Consider the following 18,268-nt stretch of genomic DNA (forward strand, 5'->3'; position numbering starts at 1 on the left):
ACCTAGGGTGGGCGGGGAGGTGAGGAGCTTACCTTTGGTGTCCAGTTCTGACAGCGGCCCCAGAAGGCTCTTCTTCTTGTCGGCCACGGCTGCTGCCCGAGCCCCATCCTTCTGCTCCTCCAGCAGGTCCTCCTGTGCCCAGCGCTGCGAGTAATGCTTCCCTAGAGGGGGGATCTGCAGAGACACCGCCCGGCCCAAGACACTGAGCACTGGCCGGTCATGCCTGGGGCACATGCAGGCTCTTGGTGCACTTGGGCACAGCCGGTAAGCTCCTCATCTGATGTCCATCCGTCCATCCACCCACCTCGCTGTCTCTCCGAGTGCAGCCCCAGCCCTGCCTCCCCCTTTACTGCTGCTTGCACTACCTCTCGAGCGAGCATCTTGCCCTGGCTCCAGGCTCAGAGAGGGGGTCTGGGGGAATTCCTTATCCGAGGCCACAGCAGAAAGTTGGTCTGCCCACTGTGCCAGGACGGGAGCCCTGGTGGTGTATGGCTATGCATTGGGCTGCAAACTGCAGGGGCAGACGTTCGAAACCACTGGGAAGAGACCCTGTGGGTCCTGGAAGTTTGGGAAGGGCAGGGTTGGGTCATGAGCCCCACCCGCTCAGCTCTGCATCTTCAATGGTTTCTCTAACGGAGAGCGTCTTATTCTCATGATGAAAAATACACTTTGACTCCTAGGAAAACGAGGGGTGGGGGGTCAGAGAGGTCCCTCTGGAGGCCTAAAGCATGAAGACTATTGGCGAGGGTGTTTTGGGAACGCTGATGAAGGTTTCAGACAAAGGCTGAGGCTCAGGGAGGACTCTCCTGAAGCGGACAGCCACCTCGGGCGGTAGAGACCCTGTGGGTAAGTGGAGGGGAGGCTGAGTCTGAGCATGGGCCCAGTGAGTTAGGAATGGGTGGCTGGGCAGGGGTTGGGGACAAAGGATGATGCATGGCTTTGCTCTGTTCCGAAACACCTTCCCAGCACCCTCAGTCTCCACCCCATCTACCAAAGCCCAGCATTTCTACCTTGTAATGTTCAGCTTCATCTTCCGGGGGCTTCAGCAGTTCCTCGAGCGTGCGTACCTCCTCGCTGGTGATGTCAGCACAGTAGGGCTCCACAGATGCCCAGAACCTGCAGAGCAGCACATCCTGAGTGGATGTCCCCAGCCCGGCGAGCCTCAGCCTTGGGCCACTCTGCTCCCAGAATCCCGAGACCCCCTATCGGCCGCTGGACCAGCACCTGTTGGGGGCATCATTCTTGGGGATGCGAGGCACATCGATGGGGTCATCAGTGAATTCATATTCCTGGATCTTGGGCTGTATATTCTTGGATTTCGGTCGCCCAGGCCCAGGCCCAGGCCCATGTCCCGCCTTCCCCTCCAGTTTCTGCTTCTTGGGCTTCCCATGTTTGGGGGGAGCCCCAAGTTCATGCTCTCGCCCGAGCTTCAGGAAGCGTCGGTCACCTTTCTTATCCTGCCAGTCTGTGAGGATCTGAAATGCACAGAGACCTGTGTCATTGGGAGGGGTGGGGACAGAGAGACACAGGGCATTTTCCCCAATGAATAAACTCAGGTCTTGTCTTTCCCCCATCTTTTTTATTTAGCAAACTCCTGTGCATCCTTGAACACCCAGTTCCTTTCCTCTGCCCATCTCCCAGATTTCTACTTGTATCACCACCATGCCACTCCCATCCCACTTCCCAAGGGTGTAGGACTCAGTCAATCAACATCTCAGCCCACTGCCATCAAGCTGATTCCAACTCTCGGCTACTCTATACAGGGTCTCCAAGACTGTACATCTTTATAGAAGCAGATGACCTCTTCTTTCTCCTACGGGGCAGTAGGTGGGTTTCAACTACCAACCTTTTGGCTAGCCATCAAAGGCCTACCCCACAGTGCTACCAGGGCTCCGACTATTTAGCACAAGTTGAAATAATTAACACCCCAGGACATGTTAGCCCTGGCCAAGTGCTAGTGGTAACGTTTTCATGAAGGCAAGCAAGGCTTCCATCAAACCGCCACATCACACATCACCACGAGCAGAATGTCTTCTCTACGGTAGATGCTCAGAGACAAGTCTGTGCCACAGCCCCACTCAGCATCTTCCATGGATGCCCAGGGACTGCAGGTGGACCCTACACCTCCTTTGAGACCCAGTGGAAATGGCATCTCCTCCCTTGGGGAGTCGCTGGCCCCCTGACCTCCAGCGGAGCCTCAATCATGGTGTCTGGGCAAACTGGAAAGTGTATGCGCCATCTCTCTGACTACATTCTCAACTACTGGAGACCGGGAAGCATCGTCCTCATCTCTGTTGTCCAGGACCTGGTACTGTGGTCGGCACACAGGGCTGGGGATATTCATGCAGTGAGTGCAAATCATCGTCGTAGTAACAGTAAACAACTCCTGCAATGCTTACTCTCAGGCACAGAGCCAAGCCTCTGCAAAATTCTCTTTGAATCCTCACTAAAGCTTTGAGGTAGGTCCATTCCGCAGATGGGTAGATGCTCTCGAAGCAGGCAGGGGATACTGTGTGAGGCATGGAAGAAGCCAGAAGTGGAGTCTTCCAGATTTGTATAGCATCTCAGGGGCACATAGTAGGCCTCATAGCCGGCCTGTAGTAGGCGGAGGTGGGGTAGGGGTGGGGGGGTTGAGCCCTGTAGAAAGGCCGGCTCTGTGTGTGGAATAGAGCTTCTCAAAGTACATGCACTCTGCTCTCCTGGTTGGGAGGGGTCCACACTTCCGTATCCGCTCTCCTGGGCACCTCCTGCTGCCTCTGCCCCACTGAAGGGTCTCTCTTTTGTGTGGTCTTCACCCAGGCTCTGCCCTGGTCCAAACCAAACCGTGTCAGCCTGACTGTAGGATGTAGTGGTGCTGTAGCCTCCCTCCCCATTTCCCCCCCTCCCTTTGATGAATGACTTTTCCTTGACCACATAGATAGGTCAGATTGGTACTAGCTAGAGCTTAGCGCCAGATTCCAATCCAGGTTTTGCCACCTAGTTCTTCTAGCCATAACCATGGTCTGGTGCCTGTCTACCTCCTGCTCCCTCCGGTGAGCAAGTTGCTGAGGACCAGACTTGTCTTCATGACCTCTCTCTGGCATAGTGCTTAGTGCGTTAGAGCAAGGAGCCTGCGTGGCACAGCGGTCAAGTGCACCACTGCTAACGGAGAAGTTGGCGGGGTGAAGGTACCCGCTGCTCCACAGGGGAGAGGCGTGGCCATCTGCTTCCATTAAGATTAGAAACCCTATGGCACAGTTCCCCCCTGTCCCACAGGACTGCTATGTCAGAGGCAGTTCCGTGGCAAAGCGCCTGGATATCTGGTTTTAGAATTCTGCATCCTGCAGTGTGTGGGGATCATGCACATGCTTGGGGGGAACCTATGTGTGAATATGCATCAACCTCTCTAAGCATCCCCCCCACCCCTCCCCTGAGGTGATGCTAGTCTCACCAGTCCAGGCTGGCACCACCAGCCCCTTCCGGGCCCATAAGCCTCCATACCCCTGGCCTCAGTGGCTGAAGCGAACCCCCTAGGCCTGCCACAGTGCGGCCCTGGCGCATCACCTGGGTTTCAGCCTCCAGCACTCTCAGGCGCCGGCTGGCAGACGACAGCAGGGTCTCCAGCTCCAGCTGCAGGGTGTCCAGCTCCTCGATGCCGATGCCATCATCCTCAGAGCGGGCCAGCACTGCTGTGTAGCGGGGGCAAACCTTCAGGTGGTCCACAGACTTGAAGTCATGGAACTGCAAGGGACAGTCCTTCAGCTCGCTCATGGCCCGGGATAAGGGACTCTGTTGGTGTGGAAAGGAAGGTCGGTGGGGGCAAATTGTCCTGGGAAAAGCCTAGGGGCTGCTGCCACTACAAAATGTTGCTGGCACGCTCTTACCCACAGAGCACCCTCGGGGCACCCTGTAAGGCTTTTTTTGAGTGACCCTCAAGTAAGCCCAGAAGCAGGGACCATTGCCATCTCCATTTCAGTTAGACCAACTGAGACTCACAGGGTGGGCACATGCCTAAGCTTACAGACGTGTAATCTGAACCCCTCATCACCACAATAACACGTGCCCTGTCTGTCTTTTCCTGTGCTTCCCTTCTGTCTCCTTCCTCCCAGGGGGCAGGTTTCTCAGTCTAACCAAGTTGTCTGTGTCTCATGCTCTCTGTACCCCAACCCTTCCTACAGGGCTCCCAGTTCCCTTTTCCGGCTCTTGACAGTGGTGAGAACGTGGGTACCCAGACAGCCCTGAGTTCAAGCTCAGTCTTTACCATCCTCTGCTTGGGACCCTGAACGTACTGTTTAACCTTTCTGCAACTCGGTTCGACCATCTGGGAAATGGTGACAAAAGAGAAAGGCAAAATCCACTTGCCTCTCGGAATCACTTTTCCCGTCTGTAAAATGGGAGTAGCAACCGTACCTACCTCCCTGGGATGTTCTGAGGATTGAGTTGGTGCCCGTCAAAAGCTTAGCAGTTTAGCTCTGTGTTGGGCACGGAAGAAGTGGGGCGGTTATAAGGGTAGACCCCGCCTGTGGTCCAACCCAAAGCCCGCCTTCCACATCCCCGTCCTCTAGGGACCGGCTGGTGTTGGGGGACAGGTGGGGGACGCCTTCTAACCCTCCCGACTGAGGCCTCCTCCGCCCCAGGGCCGCAGGAGGGGGCGGGGAGTTCCGGTCGGTGGGAGCCACCGCCCCGGAACTGGCGATGGGCGCGACCCCTGCAGGGGGACCGGGGGTGGGGAGACGGCGGACGGTCCTACGGTGGCCCCCGGGAGCTCGCTGCGGGCGGGATGGTACCCCTAAGGCGTACCCTACAGAGCCTGGGGCTAGGGGGCGGGGCGGGGCGCGGCGGCCGGAACCTCGCGACGGCCTGCCGGGTGTCCGCGGGTGTCCGCGGGTGGCAGGTAGGAGGGGCCCGGAGAAAGGATGGGGACGCGGAACCGGAAGGAACTCAAGGCTTCACCGCCTCACCCGGTCCTAATATGGTGCCCAACTGGCGCCTGGGCTGTACCATTGCGTGACGACGGGGAGAGGAGGTGGCGAAGGCGACAAGACAGTCTGAGACATCCGCGAGCGCTGCGTGGGCACCGGAGAAGCCCGACGGTCTCGGTATCACTCTCAGAGCCTAATCGTTCCAAGATCGTTCCTGCCGGAAGTGTCCCCGAGGGTTCCAGCGTTCCGAGACGCCCAGTTCCCCCCGCTCGGGAGCAGAGATGGTACCGTCCGGAGGCCGGGCGGAGACTGCGGCTGCGCTTCTCCAGAAAGGGCAGGCGGCGCGGGGCCGGCCACTTCCGCACTTCCGCTTTCCGGCCCAGCCAGCCTCCGCGATGGTGAGAGACGGGGCCCCCAGCCGGGGACCCCCGCCGCCGCTCGACGCCAAGGCTCTGGGTCGGGAGATCCGGCTCTGCCGCCGAGAAGCGCGGGACGAGGGATGCGGGGGTCCCCTGGGTGCCCGAAGAGGCTGGGAGAAGGAGGGTGGGGCGCGGCGGGTGCGGGAGGAGGGGGCGAGCGCGGTCGCGGGGGACGCACTGGCAAGAGGCAGACCTTGTGTATTTGGGGGGCCCCCCCTCTCGAGGCAGGTAGGGGATCCTATGAGGCAGGTAGGGGATCCTATGAGGCATGGAAGACGCCGGAAGTGGGGTCTCCCAGATTTGTGTAGCATCTCAAGGGCACGTAGTAGGCCTCATAGCCTGCCTGTAGTAGGCGGGGGTGGAGGTAGGGGTGGGGGGTTGAGGACTGTAGAAGGGCCGGCTCTGCGTGTGGACTAGAGCTTCCTGAAGTACATGCACTCTGCTCTCCTGGTTGGGAGGGGTCCACACTTCCGTATCCGCTCTCCTGGGCACCTCCTGCTGCCTCTGCCCCACTGAAGGGTCTCTCTTTTGTGTGGTCTTCACCCAGGCTCTGCCCTGGTCCAAACCAAACCGTGTCAGCCTGACTGTAGGATGTAGTGGTGATGTAGCCTCCCTCCCCTTTTATAGATGTAGGTGTTCCTGGCTTCTCACCTTGCCCTCCTGTACACGGCCTGGTGGGACCTGTTTTGGGCCTATGGCTTTCATGCCCCTCCATGTGCTGGGGTCTCTTAAATTGGCCTCCTTCCTTCTGGTCACTTCCCAGGTTTGCCTGGGAATCTCCATAGCATCGGGAAAGCAGGTCTCCAGATCAAAACCCATCATCTCCCCTCCTAAACTCGCTTGCAATCTCTCTCGGATTCTCTGCCCTCTGACCTTAGCTAGAAGCCAGGTGGTTCTTTTTTGGACTCCTTTTTTCCCCATTGGCTTCTTGAAAACCAAGTGTATTGAGGTGTTAGGGAAAATTATGCCGATTTTATTTACAGACGGACAGGTGTCATCAGGTTGCCCTGCCCCCCCCCAAAAAAAAAACAAAAAACCTCACCCCCTTTTAGGTTTAGATAAAGAAATAACTACTGTTGAGTTGACTCCAACTTATAGCAGCCTAACGTACAACAGAAGCAAAGTGGCCTGGTCCTGTGTAACACAGCCACCTGCTTGACCATGCTAGGCCTTCCAATTGGTTCAGCCTAGTTGACGGAAGCATTTATCAGGGGGATTTACATTTTTTTAATGTCCTGAACTTGAATGGGAAATATGACTGGTCGAAGAAAGCCCTGCTTGAATCTGAGTCTCCTTAGAACATAGAGCACCATGCATCTTGCCTAGCAGCCAGATCTGCTGAGTTGAAGACATGCCCCTGCTCAGAGATGTGCTGCTTTGAAAGTGTTGGCCTCTACCAAAGAGAAACAAACTCACTGCCATCAAGTGAACGCTAACTCCTAGCCAGGAGCCTGTCGATCTGGGTAGAATGGCCCCTGTGGGTTTCCGAGACTGTAACTCGTTGTGGGAGTAGAAAGGCCTGAGATCTCCACAGTTGTGACCGTAATGCAGTGCCTTGAAGCAGGCTCCAGAAACCCCTCCTCGCCTCCCTGTCAAGGACTTCCACCTGTCATTTGTGGGTGTTCCAGATCACCCAGAGTTTTAAGATCAGGATCTGTGTCAGTTTTGCTTTGAGTGGCCCCGGTTCTTGAGCTGCCTCACTGAGGGTCTTGTTGGCCCTCGGTTTCACTAACCGTGTGGTCTGATCTCTTCCTCTAGTTATTTTTCATCCTGATGACATGTTGGACATGCTGTGAGCCCCGGTGGCACAGTGGTTTCATGTTGAGCTGTTAACCAAAAGGTCAGCCGTTCGAAACCATCAGCTGCTCCCTGGGGAGAAAGGTGGGGCTTTCTACTCCTGTAGAAAGGTACTGTTCTCGGAAACCCTGCCCTACAGGGTCGCTGTGAGACGGCATCAACTTGGTGGCAGAGAATTTGTTTTTTTAGTTTGATAAGGTTTTTGTGGTTGGTTTTGGGGAGTGAATCACCAGGCCTTTTCTCCCCTGTCTTACCTGGAAGCTTCTACAGAGACTGTCTACGGTGGGTGATCCTGCTGCTATGGGAAGTCCTGGCACCACAGTACCATGCACCAATGCATGGGGAGTTTTAAGCTCAGCGTCTACGAATGTAGACGGACACATGGTCATGTAACCACTACTGGTAGCAGTCAACGTTTAGAATATTTCCGTCATCCCCAAAAGTTCCCTCAAACCCCTTCCAGATCAGTTCTTTACTCATCCAGTTTAGGCCACCACTGATTATTTTGGGCTTCTTGCCTGTACTATGACAGATTTGAAAGTTGTCCATGGGGGTAGGTATCCTGGGGGGCGCACGGTGTGCTGGGGGATGCCCCTTTGCTTGCACTGCACTCTGTTGATCCCATCCCTTTCCCTTCTGACGGCCCCAGTCCGGGCTCCCTGCAGCTCTGGCTGCACCACCCTTTCTGCCGTGGGTCTCACTTCCCTCTCTCATCCCTTCCTGACCCAGCCGTCCTGCAACTTCCTCCTCACCACCCCCAAAGAAAGCAGCTCCCTAGCTTGGCCTTCTAGAACTCCACCAGCTCGCATCTTCCAGGATGCTCCTGTGGACTGCATCGCTGTACTTACCCCTCTGGGAGCTCTCACTACCCTTTTGTGTTCTTTTGACTTTGTCGAAGTTATGCTGTCATCCTGTCTGCAGCAACTGAAAGGCCTTTGTATGCATCAGCTCCCGAGCTAGGAACCAGGGTTTAGAAATGTGACTACCAGACTGGCCGACTTCACAGCCCTTAGGGTTTGTGAGAGACAGCCTGCAGGAGACATGAAGGCTGTATTGCAGATTGTAATAAATACTGTGAGGGAGGAACACCGGTGGCGTGAGATTGAGTTCAGGGGTCCCTACTTTAGAGGGAAGGCCTCTGAGGAAAGGGGACCCTTCCTCGCAAAGCTTCGCAAAGAAAGAGGAGAAAGGCTGGCCAGTAGCTGTATGGGCCTGTGTGCAGCAGCCCCGAAGTGAGGGCACAGCTTGTTTCTGGGCCAGGCCGGTGTGGCTGGCAGCTGCGCTCTCCACTAGGTGTGGCCTTGCTCTGCCTTTTCTCAAAAGACCCCGCTAATCCCATCTCGCTCTTCAAACTGAGCTCAGTTTCTCCTGCAAGTAAGTCACGTTTCCGCCTCTGCCTCCCCTGCTAGGTTGCGTTCTTTCGAGGAGGGTACAGGTGGGTTGGGTCAGCTCTGAAGTCCCGCCCCCAGCCCTGCGCCCATGGCGCGCTGGCAGTGTGACGTTAGCCCTCACTTGCAAACAGGTCCGAGGTGTGAACCCCCAGCATGTCTGTTGTGTGCCTCTGTAACAGTGGCGACTGGGGAACCCCACAGAGCGAGCGGTCTGTCCCTGGGGCTGCTGTGTGGCCCCGACTCGATGGCAGAAGCAGCCCCTCAGAGCCTGGCACACAGTCGTGGGTTTGCCCAGTGGTGGGCTCCGTGCCCAGCTTGAGGACTCTCGGCTGGGTGCCTCTCGAACAGAGCTGCCCAGCTTCACACTGCACAGCAGGGCTGGCTACCTAACGCTCGGTTGTGGGAGTCTGCACATTGGACCCCATGGATGTTAGCACTCACACCCGTACCCTTGTGACAAAAGTACTTTAACACTGCCAAATGTCCCCTGGGGGACCCCCACCACGCTTCGAGAACCTGCTTGTTATAGTCCCTGTAGTGTCTTAGAGCCAGGGACCCCTTGAGCAAGGCCCCCAATACTGCCGGTCCAGTGTGTGCCGGAGCAGGGCCTACCAAGGGCTTGAGTGGGAGGGGCGGTTTTATGGATACTGATCCCTACTCCCCCACCCCCCCATTCTGGGTTTTTTCCTGCAGACTGCCACTCTCCGCCCCTACCTGAGTGCCGTGCGAGCCACGCTGCAGGCGGCCCTCTGCCTGGAGAACTTCTCCTCCCAGGTCGTGGAGCGGCACAACAAGCCCGAGGTGGAAGTCAGGTAGGGTCGGCAAGGTCGCTGGGGATGAGCAGTGGAGCCCCAGCAGAGGGTGCAGGATGCCGTCAGCGCGTGCATGCGTGCCCTGGGTGTGTCCGGACAGACTGCTCCTCACTGAGGTCGTCCGCAGCCGGACGAGTGGTTCTCGGTGTCCAGTTCCGAAAAGAGTCCCTCGGTTGGCAGGGGAGCAGCTCCCCCGGAAGCGAGGCTGACCGACCTGGGTGTGATTCTGCAGCCTGGGACTGTGTGCACGCGTCTCCCGTCTGGGGCGGTACTGAACCTGGTGACAGTCCCAGGAGAGGAAGGAGCCAGCCGCTGTCTGGGCTGCTAGCACTGGGCTCTTCTCACTTCTGGACTCAGGTGCTCCCCCACCACTACCGCTGTAGGCCCTTTACTTCTTAGTTCACACCTTCTCCTCCAAGTCCTTCTGTGTTCTTTTATGTAATTTCAGGGTTTGTAAGTAAATTTCTCTTTCCCCCTTAAACATTGTACCTGGGGTCACCAGCAGTGTTAGTCACCACAGTACCTAGGTGACTGTACCAGGCTCATGTGTGAGCACCAGCCAATACAGGAGGCGCCCTCCCACCCCCACCCCACTCCCGCCCTGTCTGCGTGGTCCAGAGTAAACCAGTCTGGATTGATGACTGCCCCTGACCCTAAGGCATGCTCTTTCATCGCTCACTCTGTAGATGGTGTACTGGTTTGCCAGTAGTGCCAGTAAGACTTAGCATGTGTAGGGTTCCTGTTTTGTGCTGGGCACGCCAGTGGACATTTGAGCCTCTCTTCGGTGTCCCTCCATTCTCAGTGAACTAGTAGGAGTCAGAGTCACTGTGTACAAACAGTAACTTGCCCAAGGAAAGTAAGAGGCCTGACTTCAAAGCCTTTCACCCTGACTCCAGAGCCTGGGCCCTTGCTGCTAGAGAATGCACTTGCCGGCCCCGGTCTGACAGCATCTAGCTGGTGAGGCTCTCGGATCTGCTGGGTGGTGGTGGTGTGGTGTCTTCCTGGGTGCTGTGTCCTTCTGTCGTGCAGAGGCCTCTGTGATTGTTTCCAGGAGTAGCAAAGAGCTCCTGTTGCAGCCGGTGACCATCAGCAGGAATGAGAAGGAAAAGGTTCTGATCGAGGGCTCCATCAACTCTGTCCGGGTCAGCATCGCAGTGAAACAGGTGAACGCACCACCCAGGCCTTGCCTCCCCGGGGGCTCAGGTAGACATCCTCTCCCCAGCCTGGCACTCCCACCCACTAGGTGAGTGTGGCCGATCAAGGGTGCAGGAAGCTAGGCTCTACTGGGGTGGGCCCACTCAGTCACGAAGCAAGAACCACCCCAACTCCCAGGCCTTGTGATGGGGGAGAATGCAGGTCCAGAAGCAGCCATTGAGGAGGTCTAGTTGGGGCAAAGAAACAGTAGCAGTACCCAGTCGATACACGCACAGACAGCAAAACAACACAGGACCTTACAGGTTTCTCCGGCTGCATCTCACAGAGGGGCTGTCATCCCCATCACCTTTGCCAAACTCGGGACAGTCTGGATAGTTATTTACTTAATAGATTCCTTTAAATGAGTTTGTTTTCTTTTACTTAAACTCTGCAAAAGAAACTTTATATCCCTACCTTAAATAGAAACAGTATCGCTGGCCACAAATCGAGGGCAGCTCTGAAAATAAACACAATGAAAACAAAACATGGTGTTCAGTCCAGCCTAGGCGCTGTGTGGCCCACTCTGGCGGCCGGCTGTCTGTTAAGAGGAGAAGTCAAGGAGAACCGGCAAGTGCTGTGGGCACAGCGGCACCCAGCTGCAGAGCCCTACCTTTGGAGTCGTTGAACAGAGAGAAGAAACTTGGGGGTTGGTGTGGTGTTACCTTAGAGACCACCTGAGCATCTCTGCTTGCCCTGGTGGTAGATGTTGCCCTCTGGGAAAGGCAGCAGTAATGAAAGGAGGGAGGGACGGACACATGGGGACACAGCTGTGAATGTAAGTGTAGGCGGGAAGGAGCTGGCAGACTCAGGTCTACATGAGTGCAGGCAAGATGGTGGTTGAGTAGGAGAGGCCTTGCTCCATCCCTTGTTCAGTTGAAAACCAGTTCCCTCACATTTCCACGTTCAGCCAATGTGGCTCCCACTGGCCAACACTCCTGCCTCCCCCGAGCCTGGGGGAGTGTGGAGTCAGGTTTCTGTTGGCTGAGGGAAATTTCCTTTTTTGCTCTGAACAGGCTGATGAGATTGAGAAGATTTTGTGCCACAAGTTTATGCGCTTCATGATGATGAGAGCAGAGAATTTTTTTATCCTCCGAAGGAAGCCCGTGGAGGTGAGACTCGGCCGGGGGCCTGTGGTGAGGCTTCCGCCACGGCCCAGCCACGGGGTCTGAGCGTGCAGGCGCTCACCCGTGCAGGGCCTGTGAGGATTGGTTGCAGACCCAGGATGGCTGGTGCTCTGGCGGCAGGGCACCCACTGACTTAGTTGAGTGTTGGCCTCGGAGTGGGAGTGAAATCAGTCAGAAGCACAGAAGAAACTTGGGTCCACCTCAGCCACGGACAAGGCACAAAAGAAAGACGTGTTTCTCAGCTTCCCAGAGCCAGCGGCCTAGCAGCACAAAGAGCAGAATTAGGACTTCTTAGCTCTGTCGTCAGCTGAACGAATTTCTGAGAACCGCGGGTGACGTTGGTCTGGCTTGATATTTGAACCCACTCCACAGTTCCCGAGAAAGGCCCACTCGTCCCCAGTTAGCGGCAGTACCATGCAGGGCAGACTGGGCCATCATCCGCATGCTCACCAAGTTCTTTGTCCTGAGCCAGAATCTCGCTCCAGGTCCTGGGTCTGAGCCCTGGGACCACACTGAATAGATGTAGTTGCACTCTCGGGCGATTGCGTACCTCAGGCCCATCCCTCCAGACATCCTCTCTTCTCTAGACGAAATGTTCCCGCTGGTTTGCTTAGTGTGTCTGACTCACTCAGAAGGCAGCTGTTTGTGCCGCAGATTGTCTTCTCGGGGCATCTACTGTAGACAGGTTTCACAGCCGGGCTCAGTCAAGCAGATGCCGCGGAAGGTCCCCGGCCAGAGTCTGAGTCGGGGTGTGTAGCTTGGGAGCAGGTCACGCCAGCTGGAAGCATGTGGACGAGTGCCGGTGTGGAGGGGACACGGCTGTGGAAATGCCCTTAAGCTCATCCCCTCCTGTGTCCACTCCCTGCCATCTCCCTTCCCAGGGGTATGACATCAGCTTCCTGATCACCAACTTCCACACGGAGCAGATGTACAAGCACAAGCTGGTGGACTTTGTGATCCACTTCATGGAGGAGATCGACAAAGAGATCAGCGAGATGAAACTGTCGGTCAATGCCCGAGCGCGCATCGTGGCTGAGGAGTTTCTCAAGAATGTGAGTGGCCCTCCAGCTGCCGTGGCTGGGGTGTGCTGGGAACCAGCATCTGCTCAGGGTGTCCGGCGGCCTCCGGGTCGCAGGTATTTTTGGCCTATCAACGACCCATTCAGTCTTGAGAGCTCGGAGCCATTTTCTGTTTCCGGCTGTCTGTAGCACCCATTTTCGGGAGTGACTCCATCCCACAGTATACACAAAGTCTTTATCTCTAGTTCAAACCCAAGGGAGGCAGGTTACATAAGGACCTGTGTGAGTTTGCTCGGCACACAGGTCAGATAGTCGCAACATAATTCTACTTCTCAGGCAGACTGAAACATTGGCCTCGGGTGTCTGTCTGTCAGGGTTAGGGGCATGGTTTGCAATGCCTTGAAGTTCCCGAAGACCCTGCCATTCTAAAGAGAAGGATTGCGCTTCTCGGACGAGGAGGATTTGTGTACTTTGAGGAACTGAAGACAGAGTAGCTCTTGTGTTGACATTCAGGACCTGCGTCTTGTCTTTTTCCAAATAACCTTTGGTTTGTTGCCGTCTTCCACTCTCAGCTGACTCTCTCTGATCCCTAGTTGGTCGGCTCCCAGAACACGCCCACCCAGCCCAGGAGCAGCTCCGATTCCTGCGCATGGAAATCACTCCTAGTTCCCTGGGGCTGCCAGGCTAGACTAGCTACACTGTGGGCCCAGGATCGTGTGGTATTTCACACCCCAAAAACTGCCTCTCCTTCTCCCCACTCTGCACCCTGGGCTAGAAGGTGAGGGTGGCGCCGCCTACCTTTGAGAGAGGTTGACTGTTCAGTGGGGTAGAGTGCAAAGCCTAGCTCTTGGCACCCATTACATTTTCTAGATATTAGAACACCTGCAGACCTCTGCTTCTCTGTGAAAAGGAGCTTGTGTCTTAATTTGACATTTGGCTCCCTCATCCAAGAGCCATGTAGTTACTATGATAATTGCATTTCTACGTGAGAGTTGAGAACCCAGCTGAAAAACGCGCGTTCACAAGACTAGGAGAGAGGAGGGGGAGCACCTGGAGAGCCACCGCCATCTGCCTCAAGCCCCCTGTGGCCTCGTGGTTCCTCTCACTTTCCAGAAGACTCCCACCAGCTTTGCATGTGGCATGTTTGAGAAGTTAGCTGTGAACTCTGCACACGCTGTGTGCCAAACGCTGCTGGTCGGTGGGCAGTGCTGGGCTCGGTACTTTTCTCAGCTTCATGGCAGCTACCTGAGGGTAGAGAGGGCCTCAAGGACCTGTTCTAGTTGGGGAAGGACCAGAGCTTAATAGAAAGTTCCCGGATCTGAACCCTCATGATCCCTCCAAGGAACGCAGGCAGCCTCACCTGAGCCCGGGAAGTGGGAGACTGGGTTATGCTTCATAGCGGCCTCTGTGCAGAAGCAAAGGGGACTGTGGAGGAGCCTGCGTCGCCCTTAAACATTCTGCCTGCTCTCAGCAAGGGCCACATCCCTGCCCCTCCACCAGGTGTCCCGGGCCCCAACCTCGCCCCTCAGATCTGGGCACAGCCTCACCAGCCCCTCCCTCACGCAGCCAGCCCGGGTGTAATAATAACCACAACTCTTCTACTTCTCTCGACAGTTTTAAACCATCTGGCTGGATCACGTGGCCTCCCCTTCTGCCTCCCCCACGTCTCTGCGAAGGCATCCTGGAGTTATTTCTTGGAGCCAAGATGGCAGCTGGAGTGGGGAGCTGGGTTCGGGGTGGGCGCTCGATGAGGGGGAGGGGTGGCGTGGCGTGCTTGCTAGCTGGGCAAGAAAGCAGCCGTGGACCGACCTGCCCCAAGGCCACGTGTGCCTGGTCAAGCTGGCTTCTGATGTGCAGTCCCCTGGGCCGGGACAGGTTTTTTGTTTGGTTTTGTGTTTTTTTTAACGTCTTGAAACTTAAACTCTGTGCTTGTAGGAGACTGTAATGGTTTATTTTGTCTTGTTTTGTTTTTAAACAAACAACCTCCAGTGACGGTGACTGGTCCCAGTGATTGTACCTTATTGGTTGCTGTGGGTCTGGGCGGGCCTGGAGCCAGAAGGCGACTACTGTTCCTCCTCCTGTCACCCCACGTGGGGAGGGCGGGTGTAGACACTGGCTCCTCTCCCTGCCCGCCTGCTTGGGTCCAGATGGAAGCTGTGAGGGCCCTCTGCTAGCCTTCTAAGCGCGGCCTGAAGATGGCCACGTGGCACTGTTGGGAACAAGGGCTGAAGCAGTCAGTGGCTACCAGCTATGCTTGGGAGCCGGAGGCCGAGAGCCAGACCACCTTTGACCACAGGGGCCCTTGGCGCTCGGCCTCACCCTGTCTGCCACGGCAGGGCCTGCTGGTGATGGAGAGGCAGGCTCTCCACAGCCCAGACCTGGCCCTCCTCCCTCGCTCCCACGCTCGCTGTACTGTCTCCTAGCTGGTGGCTCCTCCCTTCCTTAATTAAAATACCTTCTTGCCCTTTGGGGCCTGCATGAGTTCTGTGCTCTGTGTGTCTATGAAAGGAGGGGAGCTGGAGGGCAGAGCCTCGCAGCTGGTACTTGTCAGATCCTGATGCCAACCCCGCCAAAGTCAGACCCCTTCTTGCAGGCTAGGCAGCATCTCCTTGGGAGCCTGCGCCTTGGGATCCTTCCCATCCTTCCCTGTTCGGTAGCTGCCGTTGAACCCCGCCAGAGAGCAAGAGGTCAACTTGAGGGGCTGTAGCACACGTGGTTAGTGAAATTAATTTACATACAGTCGTTTGAAATCCAGCTTCTCGCTCCCACTAGCCACATTCAAAGTGCTAATCATAAGTGACTAGTGGCCCCACAGCCGAGGACATAGACGTGGAACGTGTCCGTCATCACAAAGGTCTGGTCCACGGCGCTAGAGCTGTTGGGTGAGGCCTAGGAGTGGAAAAATAAAAATCCTTGAGTTTGTGGTCCAACTTGTGTGGCTGAATTTGAGCCAGTTATTTACATTGTGTGCGGCGATCCTTCGTCTGTGAGGAGAGAATGTAGGCGGCTTGGCAGCAGGCCGTTCTTCCCGCCAGCGTGGTATCTGAGCGCTGTGGTGATGACCACAGGCGGAACACCTTCGCCCTGCCGGTGAAAAAAACGTGGATTGGTGGGGTCGGGGGTAGTCCTGGGAGGTCAGGAGAAGTGGGTGTTAGGAAAAGTTTCAAGAGGAGGGGATCTTAGAGCTGAACGTTGGAAAGCGTTTTCTCCATCCCGTTGGTGGGGTTCTCTTGGAACAGTAAGGCAATAGTCTAATTTTAGTTCTTTTAAAATATTATCTTGAAATAAAACTCTGAAGTGGGGGGTGGTTTACAAGTTCCATTCAGTAATTCACACCCAGTTTATTGACTGCAATCCCCTTGATGTGCCCGCATTACCTGGGCATTGCCTCTCGTGGTTCCCGTTTCTGTGCCGCCTCTGCTGCCCCTTCTGGACTTTGCTCTTTGGTCGTGCTGCCCGTGTAATCTCATGAGTTTGATTACTCCAGGGAGCAAGAACATCCCTAGTGATCCTGGCCTGAGGGCTGAGTCAGGGCTTCTGCTGGTCACTGTTACTCTAGTAAGCCCAGGCTTGTTTTTTAAATATGCTTTGGCATTTTGGGGTGTTTTTTGTAATTATTGTAATAGTTTGATTGACATATCTTACACAATCTAGTCTATCCATTCACATACCATCAAGTGGAGTCCCAGTCATCAGTGCTGTCAGCACCACACACAACCAGAGCCCTCTGAGGGGATCTCCGTCAGCAGGTGGGGGTGGCACCAGCTCACTCTGGCCTCAGGGCTGCGGAGGGAGATCTCGCCGTTTGCTGAGTCAGGTTGTACCAAAGTTGGACGTTAAACTGGACTGTTAAGCCAGTTGACTTTGGTGGCCCACAAAGATTTTTTTTAATTTTTCATTTGGGATGCGTGTTTTTGGGAGAAGGAAAAAAAAATCAAGGTTAGGACTTTCTGTGCTTATACAGATTTAATGGTTAATTTAAAATTGATTTTTAAAATATTTTGATGAAATATATAGCATTTATTTTGGCCTTATTGAAATCTAACCCACGTTATGGAATTTTCTCATAGGATTTTTTTTTTTTTTTAAGGTGATGCTGTTAGAGGAGGGCTATCTGTTCTTAAAGGGGCAAGGGGTAGCTGTCACTCCCTTTGTGACATTTCCTCTGTGACCTCTCCCTCCCATGTGCAGTTGCAGTGAGGTGTGTCTGCTGGAGCACATGGCTGCGCACTGGGAATGCCGAGGGTTCTCACAGCGAAGGTGGATGCTCAGGAGGGTATGGCACGTTGTCACGCAGCCGCCCCCACAAGATGGGACCCCCCCTGGTGCACTGACCAGATCCTAGTTTGCCACGGGTCCAGCTCAAGGTCTGAAGTTCACCTGCCGCTGAGTGGTTTGCTTGTCAGCCTGCCCTCTCCTGGGGTGGGGGGTGGGGGGCATGTCTCCTGGACAGCCCAGTCACCAGCCAAATGGGTTCGGGCAGGGTGATCTCAATGGATGGAGTCATCTCTCCCAACAAGTTGGGAGACCCACCTCCACAGGGACAGATCTGCCCAGTCCCTGAGGACGGAGGTTCTTGGGCCAGGCTTCTCTGTTCCTGGATTGCTGGTATGGACACAAAAGCTGGCCTCACACTGCCTCTGGGAGGTACTTCCAGGGCCCCTACATTCCCTTTGCAGTGACAACACAGTCTGCTGTCAGGTTGGGCTTTGTCCTCAGACCCGGGTTCCAGTGATGGCAAACTAGAGCCTTGTGCTCATTACTTCAGGCTTTCCTACTGCCCACCGGATGATGCAGGACTGTGCGTAACTATTCTGACCATTTGTGTGTCATCCCCCCAACCAGACTTACAGGCATATAATTCACATACACAGTCCGATAAGCATATGTGTATTTCTAGTTGACTTCTGTTTCTGGGGTAGTTTCCCACCCCCTCACCTGCGGTGGAGGGGATGCATCTTAGAGCATTGCCCCCCTACGGCTCTATTCTGAGCAGCCCTGCCCTCTCCCCACCTACCTGTATCAGAAGCTGCAAGTTTCCTTGGCCCACCCTCCGCCCCTGGCAGGTTTTCTCTTCAAAGTCACTGCAAACATCCCTGAGCCACCGTGCTAAGGCACTCCGGCTCCCTGATCCCTGATCGCAGCTCACTGCTGGTTCTTGGCCCCCTCCGTCCGACCTTGCAACCATGTTAATCGTTTGCTTGCTTTGGGGCCTCTTTCCCATCCCCGCTGGGCTGAAACCTGCGGTGACACAGGGACCTCCTGTACTTGGGCCCAGCGCAGTGCGGTGGTCTTCCAGAAGCTGGAGCAGCCGAAGCCTCGACCCGGGGCACCCTGCAGGCAGGCGCACGTTCCAGAACTTGGCGCTGCCCAGCGGCGGCGCGTCCTGTCCCGCGTCTTCGCCCTCGGGGCACCGGGGCCTGTGACGCCCGTCACCGCCCGTCACCGGGCCTGCTAGACAGAGCCCTTGCTCACTCGGGGCCCGCCCAGTGAGGGTTAATTGTGCCCCGGGAATGGTTTCCAAGGCGACAGCAAACAGAGGGCGGGGCCTCAGAACGGAATTGCCCCGCTCGGCCGCTGGCGCGGCGCCGGGCCCTCCCGGGAGAGGGAG

The 18,268-nt window shown here is 55.8% G+C and overlaps 2 protein-coding genes across 2 annotated transcripts in view; one reads left to right on the forward strand and one right to left on the reverse strand.

The window, feature by feature from the left end:
* Positions 1 to 4,813, reverse strand: part of TADA3 (transcriptional adaptor 3) — a 10,337-nt gene extending 5,524 nt beyond the window's left edge. Inside the window, exons 1-6 of the mRNA XM_004702254.2 lie at positions 4,780 to 4,813; positions 4,394 to 4,451; positions 3,544 to 3,768; positions 1,225 to 1,475; positions 1,011 to 1,116; positions 33 to 174 (exon numbers count right to left, since the gene is read on the reverse strand). Of these exons, the coding sequence (XP_004702311.1) occupies positions 33 to 174; positions 1,011 to 1,116; positions 1,225 to 1,475; positions 3,544 to 3,750 (706 nt within the window). The 5' untranslated portion in view covers positions 3,751 to 3,768; positions 4,394 to 4,451; positions 4,780 to 4,813. The remainder of the gene's footprint in view (positions 1 to 32; positions 175 to 1,010; positions 1,117 to 1,224; positions 1,476 to 3,543; positions 3,769 to 4,393; positions 4,452 to 4,779) is intronic.
* Positions 4,814 to 5,167: 354 nt separating this feature from the next.
* ARPC4 (actin related protein 2/3 complex subunit 4) lies at positions 5,168 to 15,587 on the forward strand. Its single transcript, XM_030885521.2, has 6 exons — positions 5,168 to 5,299; positions 9,202 to 9,320; positions 10,372 to 10,483; positions 11,528 to 11,623; positions 12,520 to 12,690; positions 14,272 to 15,587. The coding sequence occupies exons 1-6, from the start codon at positions 5,183 to 5,185 to the stop codon at positions 14,275 to 14,277; spliced, it is 621 nt and encodes a 206-aa protein (XP_030741381.2). The 5' UTR covers positions 5,168 to 5,182; the 3' UTR covers positions 14,278 to 15,587.
* Positions 15,588 to 18,268: the final 2,681 nt, after the last annotated feature.

The sequence above is a fragment of the Echinops telfairi genome, unplaced genomic scaffold, assembly GCF_000313985.2.
Source record: "Echinops telfairi isolate 266 unplaced genomic scaffold, ASM31398v2 ScPeMD7_31;HRSCAF=116, whole genome shotgun sequence".
NCBI classification, from domain to species: Eukaryota; Metazoa; Chordata; class Mammalia; order Afrosoricida; family Tenrecidae; genus Echinops; species Echinops telfairi.